This window comes from Podarcis cretensis, assembly GCF_951804945.1.
Source record: "Podarcis cretensis genome assembly, chromosome: 4".
In the NCBI taxonomy this organism is placed as follows: Eukaryota; Metazoa; Chordata; class Lepidosauria; order Squamata; family Lacertidae; genus Podarcis; species Podarcis cretensis.
Window position 1 is genome coordinate 45,274,267 of NC_137173.1, and position 23,648 is coordinate 45,297,914.

General features: G+C 41.9%; 1 protein-coding gene and 1 long non-coding RNA gene across 3 annotated transcripts in view; one reads left to right on the forward strand and one right to left on the reverse strand.

The window, feature by feature from the left end:
* Positions 1 to 1,321: 1,321 nt before the first annotated feature.
* LOC307215540 lies at positions 1,322 to 12,230 on the reverse strand. Its single transcript, XR_013838560.1, has 2 exons — positions 11,935 to 12,230; positions 1,322 to 2,700 (listed from the first exon to the last, which is right to left on the reverse strand). It is a non-coding gene; the product is annotated as an uncharacterized lncRNA (long non-coding RNA).
* Positions 10,578 to 23,648, forward strand: part of GBE1 (1,4-alpha-glucan branching enzyme 1) — a 146,654-nt gene continuing 133,583 nt past the window's right edge. Inside the window, exon 1 of one of the 2 annotated variants that reach the window (XM_079974793.1) lies at positions 10,578 to 11,789. In XM_079974793.1, coding sequence (XP_079830919.1) covers positions 11,698 to 11,789 — 92 coding nt within the window. In that variant the 5' untranslated portion in view covers positions 10,578 to 11,697. The remainder of the gene's footprint in view (positions 11,790 to 23,648) is intronic. The other variant, XM_079974794.1, reaches the window with a different exon arrangement.

Consider the following 23,648-nt stretch of genomic DNA (forward strand, 5'->3'; position numbering starts at 1 on the left):
CCTTAATGACAATGTCCTCTGGCTAAGAGATTAATAATAGCTAAACCTGACATTGCATTGTGGCGGTTCCCTCACTGCAAGAAGTGAAGTTATGAGGAACAAGTCAGAGGACCTTCTCGGTAGTGGCCATCAGATGTCAAAGAGATAAACAACTATACAGCTTTTAGAAGACGTCTGAAGGCAGCCCTGTATGGGGAAGTTTTTAATGGTTGGTGTTTTATTATGCTTTTATATTTGTTGGAAGCCACCCAAAGTGTCTGGGAAACCCTGTCAGATGGGTGGAGTACAAATAATAAAATTATTATTATTAATTTTGGAGTTAGCTTGGGTGCAGTATAGCAGCTAAGAGTGTGAGCAATGAGACATAAGCCCTATGAAGTGCAATGAAAACACATGAAAGGCCACACTAAGTACAAGAGTATCTGCTTTGCACATAGAAGATCCCAGGTTTTTTTTTTTTAAAAAATAATTTTTATTGAATTTTTGAATTATAACAAATCTTCCACAAATCTTAATTTCTCCCCTCCCCCCTCTTTGGTTTCCTCTGTATTTCCGTATTGATTTATTGTTGTTGTTGTTGTTTAGTCGTGTCCGACTCTTCGTGACCCCATGGACCAGAGAACGCCAGGCACTCCTGTCCTCCACTGCCCCCCACAGCTTGGTCAGACTCATGCTGGTAACCTCGAAAACACTATCCAACCATCTCGTCCTCTGTCGCCCCCTTCTCCTTGTGCCCTCCATCTTTCCCAACATCAGGGTCTTCTCCAGGGAGTCTTCTCTTCTCATGAGGTGGCCAAAGTACTGGAGCCTTAGCTTCACAATCTGTCCTTCCAGTGAGCTATGCCTGTTGTCTTTGTCCATGGAGTTTTCTTGGCAGGGATACTGGAGTGGCTTGCCGGTTCCTCCTCCAGGTGGATCACGTTTGGTCAAAACTCTCCACTATGACCTGTTCATCTTGGGTGCCCTGCTCGGCATAGTTCATAGCTTCTCTGAGTTCTTCAAGCCCCTTCGCCACGGCAAGGCAGTGATCCATGAAGGGGATTGATTTATTAAACAAATTCTATACCCTGCTGGTTTTACCTCTTATATAGTTGTGAAAGTTTAGTTAAAACCTGCCAATGGGTCCAAATCTTTATACTGTCTTTTTATATAGTTTATAAATGGTTCCCACTCCTTTTTGAAATCGATGTTGTCTTTCTCGTGTATCCTGTCAGCTTAGCCAATTCTGCGTAGTCCATAAGCTTAACTTGCCATTCTTCCTTTGTTGGTGTTTTCTCTGTTTTCCATACTTGTGCTAATAAAATTCTTGCTGCTGTTGTTGCATACATAAACAATCTCCAGTTTCCCTCTCCTATATCATGAGAAGATCCCAGGTTCAATCCCAAGCATTTCAGACCCCCTTCAGTGTAAACAATGCTGAACTAGATGGACCAATATATAGGAAGTTTCCTATGTTCCATGTGAGCAACGGGTCTGGGGATGAGCATACAATACCAGCTTTGTGCTTCCCTCATCATGCTCCTTACCTTCAACTTGTGGAGGAGGGCGATTGTGTGAAGCAGAGAGTCTTCTGTATTCTTAGAGGCTCTGGGGAAGCTGTGATCCTCCAGATGTGGTTGGACTCTCAGTAGCCTCAGCCAGCATCATCAATGGGCAGGGATGAGGGGAGTTGCAGCCCAACAACATCTAGTGGGTGACAGGTTCCTCATCCTGCTTGTTGATTTCACCTGCATAGGCTAGAAATCTTATACTTTGCCTCAGCCATAAACTATTAGCAAACCACTGTTCTATTTTAGTAGCCTTTCACATGGATTTATGGGGATAATAACAACTTTCATAACTTGCAAGCTGTGCCATACTGAGTCAGACCAATTGTCCACCTAGCTCAGGGTGGTCTACCCTGACTGGCAATGGATGCCAGGATCTCAAAAAAGTTTCCCTCTGTCTTACCCAGAGATTGAATCTGCAGCTTTTTGCATGCAAAGCACGTGCTCCACTACTGAGCTATGGCCCTTCCCCATGTGTTGGGAGATGATATTATGCCAATCATAAAACACTGAAAGGTCATTTTTATAATCAAGAGCATGTGAATGGAGGGGATTTCCCAGTTGATATATTAAGAACACTCTCTTCAATCTTGAAATTGTTTGGCCTGGTTTATAAAGTCCCTACATCATGCTTACAAGAATATCTGATAACTCTGTGGCTTTTCTGAGTTTTAAGACAAAGTATAGACCCTATACTTTCAGCACTGAGATTCTCTTTGAACTTATTAAAGGCTTTACTCATGAAACAATGGCATTGATTACTAATAAAGGACCACAGATTTATAGGATTTAGCCTTAATACATGAATAAAAGAATTTTCCCTGGTTGCTCAGCTATAAAATACTCCATAGTTTTGAATTACACACAGCTGCATTGTGAACTCAAACTCTGAAGAGAGCTCGTAAGGGTATTTCTGAAATCAATGGCAACATGGCTGTCCATGCTGTATGTCAATATTGATTTGGTCTTCACATGGTTATCTTTCTGATTGACAGAATAAATGGTTTTTACCTATAAGGTATATGAAAGTACCATTTATGCCCAAACATGTGAAACTTCCCCTTTTCTTCTGCAGCAACCAATATACCCTCATCCTGGAATATATGCAGATTTCCGAGCGACAGATTCGATCTCCATAGAATAGTATGAATCACTGTAATAGATATACATTTTAAAAGTTTCTTTTTGAAACGCTGACCTGGATGTGGAAGCTCATGGCTGAGTACCTAATGGCTTAGCCACGGGTTTCCCAACCAAAAGTAAATCTGTCAAGAGTATAGGTTCCTTTTCTCCTGGCTGATTTGAATGTTTGGAGAGAAAAACCTGCCACTCTTTTTATTGCCTCTAACCCCTGTATGAAATCATCCATTGCTTTATAGTTCAGATCAGTTCAAACAATTTAAGGCATGGGAAGGGGGAGGGCATTTGCAGAATTAGAGCTATTTACACCATTGTACTGTACTGCAAAGAGGGCCACAGGTGGTGCTGTGGGTTAAACCACAGAGCCAAGGGCTTGCTGATCGGAAGGTCGGCAGTTCGAATCCCTGCGATGGGGTGAGCTCCCGTTGCTCGTTCCCTGCCAACCTAGCAGTTCGAAAGCATGTCAAAGTGCAAGTAGATAAATAGGTAGCACTCCTGTGGGAAGATAAATGACATTTCCGTGAGCTGCTCTGGTTTGCCAGAAGCGCCTTAGTCATGGTGGCCACATGACCCAGGAGATGTACGCCGGCTCCCTCGGCCAATAAAGCGACACAACCCCAGAGTCGGCCATGTCTGGACCTAATGGTCAGGGGTCCCATTACCTTTACTTACTGTACTGCAAATTACAAATGAGCAACTTATGCGTAAATTGCATAGATTCTCTTGTACATGGCGACAAATATATTATATTCAGCACTTTTTGTCAATCCTTGCAGCAAGCTACCACGTTGCTGATGTTATTTGAATAAAAATTCTAATCTACATTAATTTACAGACAAAGGTGTCTCATCTGGACTGTATAAACTATTGCGGGCTGACTCTGCTGGTATACTTGTCAGGCATGGGAAATATATCGGTAAGGGGAAGGGAGGAAAAAATGGACAAAGCATAGGAGAAAGCTCCATTCTACCCAAAGATTTAAAGACAATTCATTTAAATTGATTCTTAGGTGGTATCTGACTTCTCATACTTTGAGTAGGATAACTCAACAATACCTGCCAAAACTGTACATTTAGCATATTTGAGGTGTTTTGGAAGACAGCTATTTATGAGCGCCAATTGATTATGGGGCAGCTGTTGATACCAGGTCCACTTACTGCAATGCTGTCCATTTCTGATGGAGGCAAAAAGATACTTCATAAGAGTTCGTTGGTATCTTTTTTTAATTGCTGACTCTATGGTGGTAACAGCTAATTTAAAGGAGTGGTGGCATTCTCAAATCTGGGTGGTGGCCCTTATGGAAAAACTTACACTTCAGTCAAGGAAATGGAAGAATCCAATGATTTTTTAAAAAATATATATTATGTGAAATGGTGTTATTAATTATGTCCAGGCCAAAGAGCATGGTTGGATTTCTTAATCAACTCATGTTGCTTTATGGAGTGATATTATAGGCTGACAGTTAAAAATAATATCAATATGCTTGGTTCATTGATTACTTCTATAATGGTTCCCTGATTGCATCACTTGTGCTTATTTATTGGTGCGCTATGGATTGTGGGAGATTTTCTATTGTCTACTTGTTTTGCTCTGACTTTTTATTGTTTCTTTGCCTGTTTTTCTTTGGTATGAAAAGTCTTAATAAGCTGCTCTTAAGTGTGTGTGGGGTGGAAATAAATAAAGTATAGGTCCCATCGGTGAATACTGATACATGCTCATAAAATGTCCTTTCAACTATGGATCTTACAGCTACAGATGGAAAGCATATCTGTAACAAGTATGCACTCTGTCCCAGCTTCTGCCAACCTAACAGTTCGAAAGCATACCAGTGCAAGTAGATAAATAGGTAACGCTGTGGCAGGAAGGTAAACGCCATTTCCATGGACTCTGGCACTCTTCATGGTGTCCTGTTGCACCAGAAGCGGTTTAGTCATGCTGGTCACATGACCTGGAAATCTGTCTGTGGACAAATGCCGGCTCCCTCAGCCTGAAGCAAGATGAGCGCCACAACCCCATAGTCGCCTTTGACTGGACTTAACCGGCACAGCGCATTACCTGAAATTGACATAATATTCAATAACATTTCCCATGGAATGCTCCATCACATTGGGAGATAGGTATGTATAATATAATATGAAGTTTGGGGCCAGGCTACATCTTACTTGGGCAGTATCTGTAATGCCCTTTAACATTTCTTTAAACAAAACACAGCCATGGAAGGCTGCAGTCAGGTGCAGTGGAGGGGTATGTGTATGTTTAACCCTTTATCCATTTGCTGTTTCTTTTCAAAAAACCCTCCCACAGCACCTTTTCCCTCTGCAGGTGAAGAGATGCAGAATTTGGTCTCTCCCCTACCACCCATGAAGTGAATAGCAAATTTTGAGAACAAAAACAGCCAGCAAGGAAAGAACTACAAAGTCTTTCCCCTATCAGCTCCCTCTACATCCTTTGATTCTGAATGCAGCCTTCTGTGGATGCTTATTATAAAAAGAAAAGTAGGGGGGAAGGATATTATACAGCGTTTGGGCTGTTAAGAGGTGGAAGGACTTGGGTGAGGATGCATTCTCTACATTTCCTAGAGCTTACACATCTATCTGGCTCTCTCTCTCTCTCTCTTCTTGATGAAAACATTGATAATCTTTCTCACTGTCCCTGTGCTTCTGGGACATAAAAGAGGCAGTGTGATATCTGTATTAAAATCTTGAAAATTGCAGCATCCTTATTACTGTCAGTGAAGACTGCCTGACAAAAGTCAGCTCTCAAAGGTATAGGGGACAGATGATCCAAGAAACTAGACACCACTAAAAAGCAGCATTCATACAAGGACTAAAAGATGTCCAGCTTGTAACTTGCCACTTATCTCCTTGCCTGGGGCAAGTAGCAATTGTCCCCAGGTGAGTACTTGAGTAGAAAACTATGCTATCCTTCAGAAGCTGAATTGTACTGAGCTGAGGAAGCACATGTGTAGGAGAAGCAAGGAGCAAGTTGGGATTGACATGCTAAAAAGATTTCTGTGTTACTCATTGACACATGCTCCTTTGCTGGTCATGTACTGAAACTGGGCCACCAGAAAAAATGTAGAACATTGAACCACAAGAGCAAAAACAAAAATAAATCAAAGTGTGGGAGATCTTGCAGACATGTGTTGCGGTTCTTTAGGCAAATGAAATTTTGATTAACACAAATTAAGCTTCCTAACCCTGAAATAACTTCACAGCTTTGTTGCAGTGTCTATTTGATGGTATATACTCATTTGAAGTAACTAGCTGCTTCCTATAAAAGAAAGGAAGAACCAACTATCCTTTCAGAATCTAAAATTTATTACCACCAAGCCATTATCTAGAGCAGCAAACCAAGGGCACATTGCCTTATCCTTCATACTATCCCCCATGCAGCCCATGGGTTGTCCACCTGTGCTCTACGGTACAATCTTATTTCTCTGCAAAAATATAAATGCTGCAGCGCAATCCTCACAGAAGTGTGTGGCATAAGCATTTCTCCTGCTTTCTCTTCCCCCTGAACACAGAGTTGGCATTGTAATTATCTGACTATAGTGATTTCCCGTTTGGAAGTGGGGAAGAAGACTAGATTCAGGGTCCTCCTCCCCAAGACAGGTGATTACTGTTATTACATTTGACAGCACCAATCATAACCTTGTGCACAGGACCTGATCCAAAAAGCTAACATAGGTGTAACCTTCTCCTTTGCAAATACAGTAGTAGAGTTCTTACAGATAAAAAAAAAAGTATCAAAGTAAGTAGAAGAGAAGGAAAGACAGATTCCATCTCAAATATGATGCATGAAATATAAGTAATGGGAAGATTAAAAGTAAGCATCTGGAATATGCAAGGAATTAATTATCTGCTTAAAAAGAGACCAGAATATCTAATATAGTTCTTTTACAAGGAACAACTCCCTTGAAGCAGAGCATATAACAGGCTGAAATGTGGTTCTCTCCTTCCATATTTCCACCAGCTACAATTTTAATCACCAAGAAACTCAATTTCCATCTAGGTGAAATAAAAATTGGATAAGGCAAAAAGGTGTGCCATGCTGCGAGTGCTGACAGATTCACAAGCTTTCACTGTAAGTAATATCCTTCTTTAGCAAGCTATTCTCAGCACTGCACCATCAAATATAATACTAAAAACAACAAAGAACCTTAACGACCAAAACTAAAGCTGGCATAAGGTTTCAGGGCTGGAGGCCACTTCATCATTTGCATGGAGTGGTCAACGAAGTGGCAGAAATATATGTGAGAATATAAAGAGAAGTGTAAAAAAAAAAAAAGTTTTTTATTAAGAGAAGTCAAGAGGTCAGGCATGAAAGCAGTTCCTCTGGCACAGCACTATGCAGAACAGCAATTATTACACTACCAAATCAAATGAACACAACATTCCATATCTGAAACTTGATGTCTCAACAAGGCCCTGGGAGTGACCAGTTCATTACAGAAAGCAGTGTTTGCTTAAGCTATTGATCAAGTGATAACTATTAGCCACTAGCGGCTGCTAATCAGAACTGGGTCACACCAGTGCCAATTGGTTGCAGCTAAAGGATCACTTTGAGCCCTACATCTCCAGGGGGTCCAAGCCCTCAGCCATATTCCTGTTGCTCATCTACAAATTGCTGCTGCTGATTTATAAATTTGTCTCCTCTGTTTACCCCAAGACAGCTAATAATGATGCTGTGAACTGCTGGAGCTGTCTCAGGATTACAAAGGGAAAAGCACAAAAATGTGAAGCTTCTACTTCACACGCTGCAACCCCAAAGTACAGAATAACTGCAGGAACAGCCTTTCTCTCTCTCTCTCTCTCTGCTTCCACAGCAGGCAGTCTCTCCATCAAGCGAGGATTGGAAGTCTTGAATTAAAGGACACAGATAAAGTACAAGCTACCATGGAAGGCAGGGTGGGTGGGCGGGCAACGAAGTTCACCTGACAGCAGAAACAAACAACAGTAGAGTCCCACTGATTTAAGAAAAAGACTCTTTGCTCTTGGAGTGGGCATTATATGCTCACTTGCTCCATACTGCAAACAGGGATGGGCACAAGGTAGATTTGGATTTAATACTTCTAGATCTCTGAATGCACTGAAATAAGAGCTGCAAAAAGGTTTCTGATTCTCAGTAGTTGAGTAACAAATATGCTTGCAAGTCCCCTCCAAAAGGTTCTACAAATTGTACATGAAAACTAGAGACAAGACGTTTGCCTTGACTATATCTAGGCCACATTCCCAATTGGTAGTATAGAGTAGGAAATTTCAGAGCACAGAGCTGGTTCAGAATCTAAGCTGGAGCCCTCCTTCCAATACACCAATACCAATACACTACTAAAATCACTGCACTCTCAGAACAAACACATTTTCCACAGTATGCAACTAGTTTCTGCGATTCAGTGTCATGCTGGAGCAAAACAACATTTCTAAATGTAAAGAAATTGTATTTATTTATTAGATCTATTCATTGCCCTTCACCATGATGTCCCAGAGCAGGTTACAAGTAAAAAAGACAAATTTAAAACAGATAAAAATCACTACAACTTTAACACATATAAAACCATTCCAAAATACGACAGAACAATACAAATTCATCAAAGCAGATGGGTCACAAAACATTTAAATTCCTTAACTGCCAGAGGCCAAGGTAAAGAGGTTGGCTGATCACTACCAGGTAACTATCCAGAAGAAAGTAACCACACTGTCACAACCATCACATATTGGCATATTCCCAAGTTTATTTAAACTTGTGTACTGATGTCCATGCAGTACAAGATGGGCCATCCAAGTCCAGTCTTGTCACCCTGACCCTGAACTATAATGAGTTAATATGCCTGTAGAAATAATTTTCACACAAGAAATTCTTGTAGGAAGAAGGCATCTGATTCTAAGCTCTCCTCTTTCCTTACTCCAACAAGAAAGAAGCTTTACCTACATAATGCTGTCAACCCCTGTATCTGTTCAGCAGAGAATTTTTTTTTCATGTAGGAATGGGGATGTCATTTGTTCAGGGATCACTATATGTAGAGAGCTCTAGATGTGTGAAGATATCTAACCCAATATTTTCTTGAAGCTGGAGAGATGGGGTGGGGGAGGATGTGTGTGAACGATAGAAGTTCTTGAATCATACACATGTTGCAACTTCTGAAAGTTTCTGTGAAGATTGAAATGAAGCCTTAGTACACCTATTTTACTTACAATATTTTCTGCAAGCTACTGGATTCAGTAAGTGATAGCCAACAATAGTCATACTCAGGGAAAACTCACCAATATCACCCAGTACAGCTGCAGGAACAAAATACTTGCTTAGGGTAATTTTTCAAAACTGGAATGATGAAGGAATGTCATGTAAGCCTTACATTTGGACAATCAAGGGACATTTCTAGAGAAATTCATTCATTTGCATCCTGAAAGAAGCTCTGAGTAATGTACACATCCCATTTTAGCTTCAAAACAATCCTGTGAAGTAGGTTGTCACCAAAGTGTGCGACTGGGCCAATCTTATTGTAACAGAACCAGTTTTGTTGCTGATTCGGGGATTTGAATCCAGGTCTCCACAGCCCAATTCTTTAACCACACTGCCAGTCCATGAGGCATGCAAAGTGATTTCTAATAATAGGTGTCCATCTGAATTTATATTTTCCTTTTCAATCGTATGCCAAAGGGTTCACAAATACATATGAACGAAGGAGCACAATTTCCCATGTTTCACAACTTAAGAAAATGTATACAGATGATTGCTTAGTTCATGCCATTATGAAATGTATTTTAAATGTAATTGGCACATATTTTCTGCCTAAGCATTTACAATACATGTCATCCAAGTTTACTTTAAAACCTGCAAGCACAGAGAATCTGCAATTATAGGCAGCTTGCTCCAGTGCTGAATGCTTAACAACTCCCTCCTAACATTTAAACTTCCTGTAATTTAAACTGTTTCTGCCATGAAATAAGATATTTAACATTTTAATGTATTCATAACTGTACATATACTGGAAAAAAACAAGTTAACACAGCAAAGTATTTTACCACAGAATTATATGTTACATAAAATGGAACTTTTATGAAAATTATTGACATTCAGGATGCAGAAGTTTTGCAACACTCATTGGTTAAGTAGCTATTTTTCCAGAGTTAAGATGTTTGAGCTTGCAAAACACTATTATTTGCTTGCAATGCCTAAGTTAGGACACACACAAGACTTTCTGGAATTGTGTAACTTGAAGTCAAAAACTTGGGTACAGGGAGAGGGAGAGGGAGAGGGAGAGGGAGAGGGAGAGGGAGAGAGAGAGAGAGAGAGAGAGAGAGAGAGAGAGAGACAGGAAGATTATTGAACATTTCTACATTCTGTTTCAGGTCTATGGGGGGGAAAGCACTTACTTTGCAAGATCTGCAATAGCTCTTTGATTTTTATTTTATTTTATTTAAAGCATTTTTATGTCACTCTTTAACAACAAAAACAACAGCAGCTCCCAAAGTGAATACATCAAATCAATAAAACAATAAATGAGATGATTTCCTGTCCACAGGCTTACAGATTAAGAGAGACTGCACTACATTAGATTTCCCCTTCATTCTTGGCCCTCTGACAGACAAGCTGATTTAGAAGGGTTTCCAGAACTATGTCTGAAAACCATAGTTCTCACCCAGGCTTGGGCAACCTGTGGTTCTTCAGATGTGGGACTACATTTCCCATCATCGCTGATGGAACCAAAGGTAGCTAGAGCTCCCCAACATCTGGAGGGCCACAGGTTCTTCATTCAAAACATCGGTTCTCCTCCTTCCTAGCAATATGAGGATTCTTGTCAAACTCTGTCAAGTTCATTTGCCACAAGTATGTCTTGCTTGACAGCAGCCTGAAGCATATCTTAGAAACTTCTCCTGCCCTTCCACCAGTTGGGGAGCATTACTTTGTCAATTTATAAAGAATGGCCTGTACAAAGATTAAGTTGTAAAGTCAACAATTCAACTGTTTCACCAGTGTACTTGGAAGATTTGAACAAGGACGCCACACCTCCCTTCCAGAAGCATTAAGATCAGGCTGCCATCTTTTAGCTGCTCTATGCACTGTGCAAGGATAGGACAACATGACCTTGGGAGAGGAGAAGAGATATGCCTTTACTGGGAAACAGCTGTTGAAAGTGACCAGGCACAGACAGTCCTTCCTGTTTCGTCACCTCAGGTTTCCTATGCTACTTTATGTGAGCTCTCATTGCAGCTGCTACTTCTCTGGCAGAGTTGGTGGGTGCTGAAGGCACCCGAGACGGCACTGGAGTTCTGCAGGCACCCTCCACCCCAACCCCAAAATGGGAGGAGCAGCAAGAACCCTCTGGCACCCCCCTCTTCTCTGGCAGAGAAAGACCCCTATTTCCACCAGTGATTAATACTTGCACTCAGCACACCAAATCCTAAACCAGGTGATGCCTAACTGTAGGCATGTTTATTATGAAAAATATTCCAACGAGTTCAATGAGATTTATGCCAAGTAAATGTGCCTAAGATTGCATCTTCTGCCTCTCTTCATTAGTCTGCTGCCTATCACCGGCATTGCTTATTCTCCTGGTCTGCTCCTGGGCGCTCCCCTTTGCTCAGTACAAAGTACTGGATAACGGAGGCAAAACACCAATTCCTGGCGGATGTGAAGGGGGCCAAGTGAGGGCAGCGGCTTCAGAACGCACCACTGAGCTTGCTCCTGTTTCCCGAGCATGCTCAGTCGCAAGGACGCTGCAAACCCTGAAGCAGCCGCAGGTTTCGAGTCTCTTAGCAAGGCCGGAACGGCTTGTTCCCGGAACCCTTCCCTTGCGCAGCTGGGTGACCCCCTTCCCCTCCCCCAGCCTGGGCGGCACCCGGCTTAGCCCTATCCCGAAAAGGGGGTGGGTTGGTGGGAGAGAGGTCGGCGCTTGCCCTTCCAGCCCACCCCTCTTACCCAAATGTATATAGGGAGCTGAGAGGGCGCCGCTTCTCCTGACATCCTGGTGCAACTGAGGTCGGATCCTCCCGCTGCTGCTGCAAAGATGGCTTTGCTAAGCCCTCGCCCGCCCGACTTGCAGCGCTTGCTGGAGAAGGACCCCTACCTGACTCCCTTTGAGCAGGACTTCGAGCGCAGGTAAACGAGACCAGCTGGTGCACCTGGACGCGCTGCTTCGGGGCTCCTCTCACACCCGCCCATCTCCCCTCCGGGCCCATCCCTCCAAAAACCAAAAACAGCTGCTCCAGACACTAAAAAGCTGCACCGTCACGCTTATTTGCACCTCAGCCCTGCTTGCTTCCTCCGGAGTAAGTCCCTATCTGCGGAGCGGCACCGTGCATGCCTTGCTAAAATCCCGCTAGCTTCTCTTGCCCGCTGGGCTCACTTGGCTTCACTACCTTCTCCTCCTCTACCCGCTGCCGTTGCAGCTGCCTGTGCGTTTTCACTCCGGAGTCCAGGAGGGACTTACTCCCGAGTAAAGGCAGGGCTGCCGCAGCTTTGGTGCCCAGCCGCAATGAGGAAGGAAAGCGAGCCCGGCTAGGACAGCTGAGCGGCTGCAGCCCCTCCACCACCCGCCCCGCGCTCGTGGTGCGTGTGCGTCGCGTGCTTCCTCGCTGGCGGGGAGCGCGCGAGCCTGATTGGCGAGCCTTCATCTCCACGGGAAGCGCCCGTGAAGCCACCCGGCTGCCCTCACTTGGGATTGGAAGTTGGCTCTTGCCCTTAGCTGGTGGAGAGGGAGGGACTTTCCCCCTTAACGCTGCAAGAGCTTTTATTGTCTGCCGGCCGGGTAAAAGAGCCGTGAGCTTTTCACTATGTAAAAAAAGAATCAGCAACGAAAGGTGTGTGGAGAGTCCTCGGCTAAATAATCCGTGAGCAATGCCCAAGGCTGGGATCCTAAATACGTTTATAAAGGGACCAAGCCCCATTGAATACAGTGGGGCTTCTAAGTAAACATGCGTAGGTCTGGGCTCCGAGAGGGAGAAATGAAAACTGTTGCTACTACTGTAACAATTTGCAGCCTGACATGTGTACTCAGATACAAGCTCCATTGAGTTTGCACCCTTTGACTGGGCTCCTAAGATTAGTTCACCTTCCCACCCTTCTATAATACCCCCCCAAGAAACCAATAATTTAGGGGACAAGGGTTCTGTAGAAAGTGTGATCAGAAACTTTTATGAACTTACTTAATTTTTAACTTTTTATTTTCGATTTCTGTAGCAGTTGTTTGAGGCAGCCTTCAATATTTACAGTAAACAATTTTACACATAGGTATCTTAGACTGTGGGACTGTGAGTTGCTAAAACCCACCCAAGAGCAGTGGTCAGAATAGGATTTAAACATTGGTCTTCCACATTTGTGGCAAATTCTCTGTTCACTGAAGCATATTGCTTGCTGGAGCATGGAGGAGCAAAAGGGATCATAAACTGGGCAGTGGTCACTTCAGCCTGGTGTTGTGGATAGTGTTGGATTTGGAAGAGACAGAGCTTGCTTAAAATCCCTGCTCAGCCTTGAAGCTTTACTGGGTTGCCCTGAGTGAGTCAGTCATTCTGTCTCTGCTTAACCTACTTCACAAAGCTGTTGTAAGGTAAAAGTTGTGTGTGTGTGTGCCTGCTGCTCTAAGAAGTGACTGATAAATCTATATGTAAATGCTAGCGGCTAATATTTTTGTTAGACTAGTGGGATAAAGTAATGGAGCCCACAGTGAGGTTATGCAGATTGAAAGGTTAGACAATAGTATGATTTATTCTGCATGAGTGGGGACATGGATAAGAACAGAATTGATTCCCAGTGTCAGAGAGCAGATTTAGACTTCACCTCAATAGTGTCCTTGAGGGCTCCTTTATTTTTCTCTGCATAAGTTGTGAAGGACAAGTGCTGCTATTTGAAATATTGGAGCGGGGATTTTTGGCTGCTGTCAGCTTTCCCACTGCACTGGGGACTGTTATGGCAGCCAAATATCCCCCTTCTAATATTACAAACATCAGCAGTGAAATCTGCTGCTGCTGCTACCCCCCCCCCCCAATTGCAATACTTGTAGGGATTTCATAGTGGCTTCTACAAGTATGCCTGGGTACAGTATGTTTGGTTTTTCCACATCATGGATTCCTCCAGTCCACTTGATTTGTTTCCAGAGAGATTATATGTGCCAAAGCAAGTGCTATCCCACCCTTTCCAGTGGGATTTCCCCATCACTTTCCTCATTGCAAAAAGTCTGATCTTTGAGGGAAGTGGCTTTGTTATGCAAGATCTTCCAGTCATCTATAATGGCACTTAACCTGGATTTGCTGGGATGTGACTGAGTTCCACTTGAAAATAGCAACAGTCTGAAACTGTCCATCTGTTTGTTGATGAAGTTTTTTTGTTTTGCTAGTACAGAATAATTGTCTCTTCAACAAGAAGAGTTAAAATGAGGAGGAAAGAAGACTGTACTTTTAAAGAAGAGCATCTTCCAGAGGAGTAGTTGGTTGCACCTAAAATAACAAAGTCTTGTAGTACAGTGGTACCTCGGGTTACATACGCTTCAGGTTACATACGCTTCAGGTTACAGATTCCACTAACCCAGAAATAGTACCTCGGGTTAAGAACTTGCTTCAGGATGAGAACAGAAATCGTGCTCCAGTGGCGTGGCAGCAGCAGGAGGCCCCATTAGCTAAAGTGGTTCTTCAGGTTAAGAACAGTTTCAGGTTAAGAATGGACCTCTGGAACCCGAAGTACCACTGTATCTTAATTGGCCTAGTTTGCATGTCATGGACTCAAGGTAACCTATGACTATGCAAATGTATGGGCTCCTGGACCAGAGCTAACACCCACTTTGCTGTTGCTTGGCCCTTTTATTACAAGTTTGGCTTAGGGTGGTATCTGAGTGCAGGACCATGATTAGATTAGGGTCTCTCCTCCTTGACCTAGTGAAGGAAAGTTTTGCTTCTGCACAAACCGTTCTGAGCTGAAATATTCCTAGAATGTTCAGTTCACAGTTAGTTCATACAAACATGGTATTCTGACCTGTTCTTAGTGCTTGGTTGACCATATCTACGGATGAATATATTAATCACTAGTAATAGTTTAACAAGGAGGTTTTCACGCCTGTCCAATTCTGTGTTCCCTTTCCCAGCCTTTGGTCTATTGGTGATTAATGCCTATAGGTAACCTTTGCTTTGTACTTGTGTTAACCAATCAGCAACAAGCACATATGTGGCAATGCTGTAATATTCAATAAAAGGGACTCCTCGAGACATGCTCGAGAGGATGCCTCCCAGATTACACCTACTACTCGTCTGTCATTCATTTCAACCCAACATCTGGTGACCCCGACGTGACAGAACAAAGCCTTGACTTAGCTGCTGTGTTGTGTCACAGGCCTGAGATGAAATGGCAGGGCAAGGCAGCAGCTATGCCAGGGTCTGGAGGAGAAAATCCTGTTTAAACTCATCAGGAGCCAGCCTGTTCACATCATCCAGGGAAGCCATAGTTTGGCTTTATTTTGATGAACGAACCAGGCTGAAGACCAACAAGTTCATGATGGTATAAGCTTTTGTGGATTAGAGTCCACTTCATCAGATACAATTTCCAGGGGAAGTAGCTGCATTGGTCTCCTGCAGTGAAAACAACAATCAGCCTCGTGGCACTGCCAAGAGTAACAAATTTACTACAGTCTGCTTCATCAGATGCATGAAGTGTTATCCTGAGTATCGTAACTACTTTCCAGCTGTTATCTTATATGATAACAGCACCTGAGAGTACTTGCTCTCCTGCCTTGGTGTGGTATATTTTTCAGGCACAATTGGTTATAATTTTCTACTATTAACTGCCATAGGAGCCTTTTACAAGCAGATTACAAAACTTTCTTTTACTGCTTTGCCAGGAAAAAAGGCGATGGCATGTTTTCAAAGCAGCATTAAAATGCACTATTGGCTGAAAGTGTCCTGTTATGTTTAGTTTTAAGATTTTTATATGTGGCATCATTCACCAATTAGAATGGAACATCCCAAATCCAATAATTAACTGAGCATAAACCCTCCTCCGGGTTTGTATAGTAACAATCAAACTTGACATTTAATGTCAGTAATTAAAAGAACATGGATGTTTACATTGCATAGGTTTAAAACCATTGGTTTTCAGTGCACCAATCAATGGTTGAACTTGGTGGTATGACAAAGCAAGACTATAAATGTAAAACAACTTAACATGAAGTTGACACAGACCCAAATAAAATTATATACAACAGAGAATTATAGATTAGTAGAGTTGGAAGGGACCACAAGGACCATCTAGTCCACCCCCTACAATGCAGGAATCTATCGCCCAACATGGGGCTTCAACTCATGATCCTGAGATGGAGTCTCATGCTCTACCAATCCTGCTGTCCCACATAGATCATAAACTGAGCATTCTGAGTCTTGCTGGCAAATCACAGCATTCCCCTTTTAAAAATGGCCATATTTTAACACACACTAAAATCAGTAAAATTTATGTAGATTTGAATAAATGAACACACACACACACACACACACACACACACACACACACACACATAATTACAAATACTCCTGGCAACACAGAGCATTCGCCTTTATTTATTTTTTACCTTGTTATCAATTACTGCAGATGGTAAATGTGTGAACCTTATTTATTTATATATACATAAAGAAACATGGGTATAAAATGTAAACAGTGGGAGCAAGAGGTCATGCAATGCAAGAGGTTCAGTCTTTGACATTTTTGTGCACAGCTGTCTGGTTGTTTTGTTATGTTAGACATTTTGTTGGGTAGTATTTGTTACAAAATTTGAGATTCAAAGACATTTAGAATAACCAGGAGATTTTAAACTCCTATCCAGAGAAGCGACTTTCACTTCTATCCATGTATTTCATCAGCCCCTTCCCCCAAACAATTGCAAATCGATTTAGAATTACCTCTTTCCTTGCATAAGTCAATTATTCTTAATAAAGATACCTGCTTATTTAAAATATGTCTGTGCTCACGTAACTCTGGTGTCAGATAAAATTGCAATGGGATGGACCATAGACATGTCTTCTTTACACTGATGTGAATGTGTGCCCTTCCATGGCTGTTGAATGTAGTTTAATTACCATATATACTCGAGTATAAGCCAACTTTTCCAGCACATTTTTTATGCTGAAAAAGCCCCCTTCCTCCCGCCCCAAGCTTATACTCGAGTGAGGCGGGCGGCCTCACTGAATAAAAAAGGAGAGAAAAGTCTTTGAATTAGCACCTGGGAAGCAGACTGAGCAGGCCCACCTCTCACAGTCTCCTCCACAATGGTGAGATGCATTTCTATTTAAATGATGCTAATTGTTTGTAATTTTGCATGTATACATATATTAGCTTATGCAGGTCTTATGCAGATCCAGGTTCCATCCTTGGTGATTTTTTTTGGCACTGTGTATGTAACTGTTATTAAGTGGTATGTTGTTTTAAATATATGAACATCCTTAATCAGGTATGTCTTTATTGTGTGATTGGCAGTGATACTGCATTAATCTCTTCAGTTAAAGAAAATATATAAGCAACAGTCTAATTCCCTTGGCTTCCCCGTGTGGCTGGAGCAACCCAGTCAGATGGGCAGCGTAAAAATAATAATAAAATTATTATTATTATTATTATTATTATTATTATTATTATTATTAACAGAATAAACACTCCTTCCCACCAGCAACACAAACAGCCTACATTTACCTTTCCCAACACTGTAACAAGCCTTTCATTCAAAACGATCCCTGAATCTGATGCCTTTCATCTCTCCCCCAAGTCCCTCCTGTTTGACATGGTCTCTATGGCCGTAGTAGCAATTGGTTGACAATCTCCGTCTCTGGTTTAAACTGGTGAATGTGAGTAGAAATGAGGCCTTACTGCTTGTGCCGAGGGCTTTGGGCAGTGTTTTGGTGTGCACGAATGTAATGCCTGTCCTCTTTAAAGCTGCATTAATGCAAACTGTTCAGTTAACAAATGCCCGAATGAGCTATCACATTCTCTCCAGTTGGGTAAATGACTTTTGTCATTAGCTTAACTGTTTCATTGATCTCAATACGTGGAAGTAGGTGCAATTAAAATCATGTGCATTTTTGAGCTGAAGAGCGCTTATTTCCATGTCAGAAATTAGAGCTGCTAGAGCACTATTGAGCAATCTTCCTTGTTGCACACACTTGTCTGCCCAAAGGAGGACAGAATCTGACTTCCTGCCACCTTACCGTTTCTGGTGTTTGAAATAGCTGCAGTAATGGATGGAAATAAGAATTGCCTCTTATCTGGATCTGATTTGCTGTTGTATTACGGGTACTTTCCCAAAATATATGCCTGCTCTCCTAACCATCCCTGGGGAAGAGGTCAAGGCAGGGCTTGTACAGGTTTTTCTGCACTCCATTTTTTTTTTTTTTACAAGGGCATTTATTTACTTTATAAATTTATTTATATGTTGCCTTTTTGAGCATAGCCAACCCTTAAGCAGCTCACAATATTTTAAAAGCACAAGAAATGCAATGATTTAAAATAATCAGAATCAACAACGGCAGCTGCATTAACAGCTATTAAAAAGACCAGTTAAGAGTTAAAGACACTTAATAAAAACAAATGGACAGAGCTATATTTTGCAACGTATCTCTGTAGAAAAGGCCTTCAACCAAAAACGCAGTTAGAAAAAGGATTTTTAAAGCCAGTTTAAAAATCCATAGTGTATACAGTGGTACCTCGGGTTACATACGCTTCAGGTTACACACTCCGCTAACCCAGAAATAGTGCTTCAGGTTAAGAACTTTGCTTCAGGATGAGAACAGAAATCGTGCTCCGACGGCGCAGCAGCAGCGGGAGGCCCCATTAGCTAAAGTGGTGCTTCAGGTTAAGAACAGTTTCTGGTTAAGTATGGACCTCCGGAACAAATTAAGTACTTAACCTGAGGTACCACTGTATATGCCATGTGCACATCCGATGGGAGTTTCAAATTTTAGGAACCACAACAAAATTGTGTCTCGCCCACAAATTGGATTGAGTACATAACAGGGGGCTTTGAGACAGATCTGTGACTTAGCAGATTATGATGAGTTCAGGTGGTCCTTCAAATAACTTATTCATAAGTCATTTAGGACTTTACAATTAAAAATCAACACTTTGAAAGGCAGTGATAACTACTGATACTGATAGAGAATCGGTCTTGTGCCCCATTGCTCTGTTCCCCCACCTTCCTGTGACCTAGCAGTAGCATTTTGCAGCTGTTGGGAATTTGTATACTGCCTTCAAAGGCTGCCCCATGTAGAGCATACTCTCTGGTCTTTTCAGTAATATCAGACTTACTCCATACTGTTTCTCTGCCCCCTCCCATATTATGATTTGTCTTGCAATCCAAAAACTGGAAGGAGATCCTCACCTATTATGAGAACATTTCCTGCCATTGATGAAAGTAAACCAATCATCCTGGACAGTTATTAGCCAAGGAATGGTCTCCTTGCATCTATAACAATACTTTCTAGGATGCCTAGGCATAAGTTGAGTGTATCAAGTTATTCTGTTAGGCTATGCGGCAGCTAGACTGGTGACTGGGAGCGGCTGCCGAGAGCATATAACTATCAGAAGCAAAATCCCAACAATAACACCAGTCTTGAAAGAACAGCACTGGCTCCCAGTACGTTTCCGAGCACAATTCAAAGTGTTGGTGCTGACCTTTAAAGCCCTAAACGGCCTCGGTCCAGTATACCTGAAGGAGCGTCTCCACCCACCCACATTGTTCTGCCCGGACACTGAGGTCCAGTGCCGAGGGCCTTCTGGCGATTCCCTCGCTGCGAGAAGCCAAGTTACAGGGAACGAGGCAGAGGGCCTTCTCAGTAGTGGCACCTGCCCTGTGGAATGCCCTCCCACCAGATCTCAAAGAAAAAAAACAACTACCAGACTTTTAGAAGACATCTGAAGGCAGCCCTGTTTAGGGGAGCTTTTAATGTTTAATAGGTTATTGTATTTTAATATTCCTTTGGAAGCCGCCCAGAGTGGCTGGGGAAACCCAGCCAGATGGGTGGGGTATAAATAATAAATTATTATTATTATTATTATTATTATTTATTATTATTATTATTATTATTATTATAGAATCATAGAGTTGGAAAGCACCCCAGGGGTCATAGAGTCCAACCCCCTGTAAAGCAGGAATCTTAGCTAAAGCATCCATGACAGTTGGCCACCCAACTTCTGCTTAAAAACATGCAATGAAGGAAAGCCCACAACCTCTCAAGGGAGCTCATTCCACTGTCAAACAGCTTTTACTGTCAGAAAGTTCTTCCTGATATTTAGTCAATCTCCTTTCTTGTAACTTGAAGCCATTGGTTCAAGTTCTACCCTCCAGAGCTTGGAGCTAAGAAAAAATTAATTAGTGCTAAGAACAAATAATGCTAAGCATTTTTACTACATAAATGCAACTGATACTTCATCTGAGAATGAAGTTGGTTAGATAACTAAATAAATAACTTGTTGTATGTTACTAATTACAAATATTTTACTTTAGCTACGTTTAAGTACAGTCTAACATCTACATGTTCAGAATCTTCCTTTAAGGCTAAACATGGTTAGATTCTTCAAGTTTATATTGACTTCCTTTAAATTTTAGTGAGTAATTAATTTAACTTTTTGCATTGAATTTTCCTTGGTGTTTCTAACCATTTCTCTAACAAGTAGAGATTTAGTATCAATAATGTAACTCATGGCTATTAATCTCTTAGTATTTTACCAGACGTTGATGTTAATGAAGGTTGCAGATTCAGCTAGTTAAAAATAGAATTTAGCCCCATTAGTGGAGTTCTTTTATTTTTATACGCTACCCATTTCTCCATAAATGTGCAGACTCCCTTTAAAACGTAGATTTTATTGGGATCTGTATGCATCACAAATCTGGGAGGAAGAAAAAAGATGCTAAATAACTTCTTTCTAACTATGATGCTGTTTTGCCCATATTAAAAGGGCTAAATTTTCTGCTTGTGACCTGGCACTTATTTCAGTCTCCTGTATGCAGTTGGCGAAAGGCATATTTGACCTAAGCCTGTGTGTTGCAGTGGACTGTATGGTACGTTTGAATGTGTGCAACCCAGTTTCATGTTCTAGCTTAGCCATAAAGCTTGTTAAGTCTTTGTAGGGAATGACTCTGTCTCAACCTAACTTATCTCAAAGATTCTTGTGATGGTGACATATTGGTCTGAGCTGCTTGTAGAATGGGTATCAGGCTTCGGGGAATCCGCTTCTTCCCCTGTGGCCGTAAATGAGCAGATCAAACGAAAGTGAATTCTTACCAGTTAGTTTCTTTAATAAACACAGTGAAGAACAAAAGAAAACGTCTACCCAATTAAGGGTTACTCCCCCTTCCATCCCTATTAATTTACATCACTCCTACGTCTTGTAATCTGAGTTTGTAACCTCCACTCTTTCTGTTCTGAAACTTTCTGTTCTGAAACTGTTTCAAATCTATACTGTCCTTCTGCTCCTGGGAAGATTCAGGATTCGGATCAGGATCAGGAGGAGGAGGTGGCTCCCACCATTCTTCCTCACTGCAGCCCTCCTCAGCATGGTCCCTGACAATGGGGTACAAATAAAATAATAAAGGTGGCTTTTCTTTTGATACATTCACATTCCTTATGAATTATTGGTTGGTGGCCTACATAGTCGAGCTTCAAATAAATCACTGGGTGAATCTGTTTGTGAGATGCAGACTGAATTAGAATAGAAAGGCACTGTTCTAATTTAACAGAGTAACAAACAAATGTTATATACATTTAATATTTTGTGTTCTTATTTCTCCCTTATGCCCAGGGAGGGTTTTTTATGAATCGCCAGGTTGATCAGAAGTACACTGGCTTAGCAGTAGAGTTACATGCCATCACAGTGTGTTATGTATGTGCTGTGTGTCTGCCTGCTTCTTGGGTTCTTAATAGGATTTACTCTATACACAGCACTACCATCTAAACCAGTGGTAGGGAATCTGACCTTCCAGACCAGGCATCCCCAAACTCGGCCCTCCAGCTGTTCTGGGACTACAACTCCCATCATCCCTAGCTAACAGGACCAGTGGTCAGGGATGATGAGAATTGTAGGCCCAAAACAGCTGGAGGGCCGAGTTTGGGGATGCCTGTTCCAGATGTTTTGGACTCCGGTTCTGACCATGTCTACTCAGATGTCTACTCAGAATTCCCAGCAATGTGGTGTGAGGATTCCAGTCTTAATTCACATTCTTCTGTGAAATATGAACTCTCACTAGCAACTCTTTTGCGAATAGCAAAGTGTTATGTGAGCTAAAGCTACATATAATTTGGGATGTACTTTTCGTCTTCTGGTACTAAGACTGTAAATGATGCGGTTGGACCCATTAATGCCTGCAGTATTATAGCATTTTATGATGTTCCAAACAAGTGCAGTAAATGCTGCCTGTTAGGCTTTTCTGTGCTAACAGCTCCTCTCCCTTTATAATATACTGCCATTTCCTGCAGGTGCCACAATAATCTGTTAACTATGTACACAGCAACTTAGTTTTTTCAGCGGCCTGCTTTATATGGGATAAAACTCCATGTGGTGTTAGATTAAATCTTTTCCTCTGTAATTGCATTATTGGCAAATATGTGTTCTCCTCGGTCCCAGATTTCTTCCAGATAAGCATCAAATAGTAGTGGCTGACTTACAGACAAAGGGGTAGAGGTGGGAAGAAAGAATGGAAAACTGGGGTGCAAAGTGAGGCTATTGGAGTTGAAGATTAGGAACTGGTTTCCTCCTGACTTAACTCACGGAAGTTCAAAGGGTGGGTAGAATTTGGCTGTATGATCTTCCTTATTCTCCTGTATTGATGGCTGAGTGCGTGTGTATTAGGATGTTGTGCAAGTTCTCAGTTGCCTCTACCAGCAGAGAAAAGCATTGCTAGTGTGTGTGGCTATGGGGGGGGGGTTTGCAGTGGAGGCCCCAGTTTTGGTCCGGTGGCTGAAAAGTTAATGCTGGCTTCTCTCTAGATGTTAGCCACTCAATTCAGGGTGTTGTGGGGCAATTCGTGGGACCTCCCAGTGCACCAGGCTGGAGCTTGTGCAGAAAAGAACATCTGTAGAGCCACAGCTTTGATTAATTAAATAATAATAATGCCTTAATTTGAAATGTTCTGGCTGGTGAGTTTGGAAGTTCAAGCAAGTTCACCAACCTTACTATTAAGGTTGAGAGTTGTAATCCCACAACATCTGAAGGACCACATGTTCCCAATCCCTGTTTTTAAAAGATTTTTTTTTTTTGTCTTTTCTGATAATTACATTCTATTATGTTGCTGTTTTGTTTTGTTTCTTTAAGGCCGTCTGCTGTTCTTTTAAAATGGGGGTCTAATTTCTGAGAACTGCCTTCGGTTCTTGAGGCCTGAAGGCGGGATAAAATACATGTGCCTGCACACTTGATTTTGAGAAAAAAGCCCTTCAAAGAGAATTGCCTTCCTTCTCTAGGGTCTTAACTGAAGGACCGGTAACTCACATAGTTCAAAGAGATAACAAGGGCTTGAGAGAGCTGTTTTGGGAGAGCAAGAGACAGACTCTGAAGGTGGAATGATAACAAATATTAGCAGAAAACAAAAAGATTTGCGGCTGAAGAATGCTGTTGCAATTTAACTGTGGAAACTGGAACATGTGACCCAAGATCATATTCCTGTACGGTGGTACCTCGGGTTACATACGCTTCAGGTTACATATGCTTCAGGTTACAGACTCCGCTAACCCAGATATAGTGCTTCAGGTTAAGAACTTTGCTTCAGGATGAGAACAGAAATCATGCTCCGGCGGTGCGGCAGCAGCAGGAGGCCCCATTAGCTAAAGTGGTGCTTCAGGTTAAGAACAGTTTCAGGTCAAGTACGGACCTTCGGAACGAATGAAGTACTTAGCATGAGGTATCACTGTATAATTAATTTTATTCAGAGATATTTATTATTGATTAAATATGCATAGGAGTGAACATTTTCAATGCAATCATATATACATGTCTACTGAGAAGTAA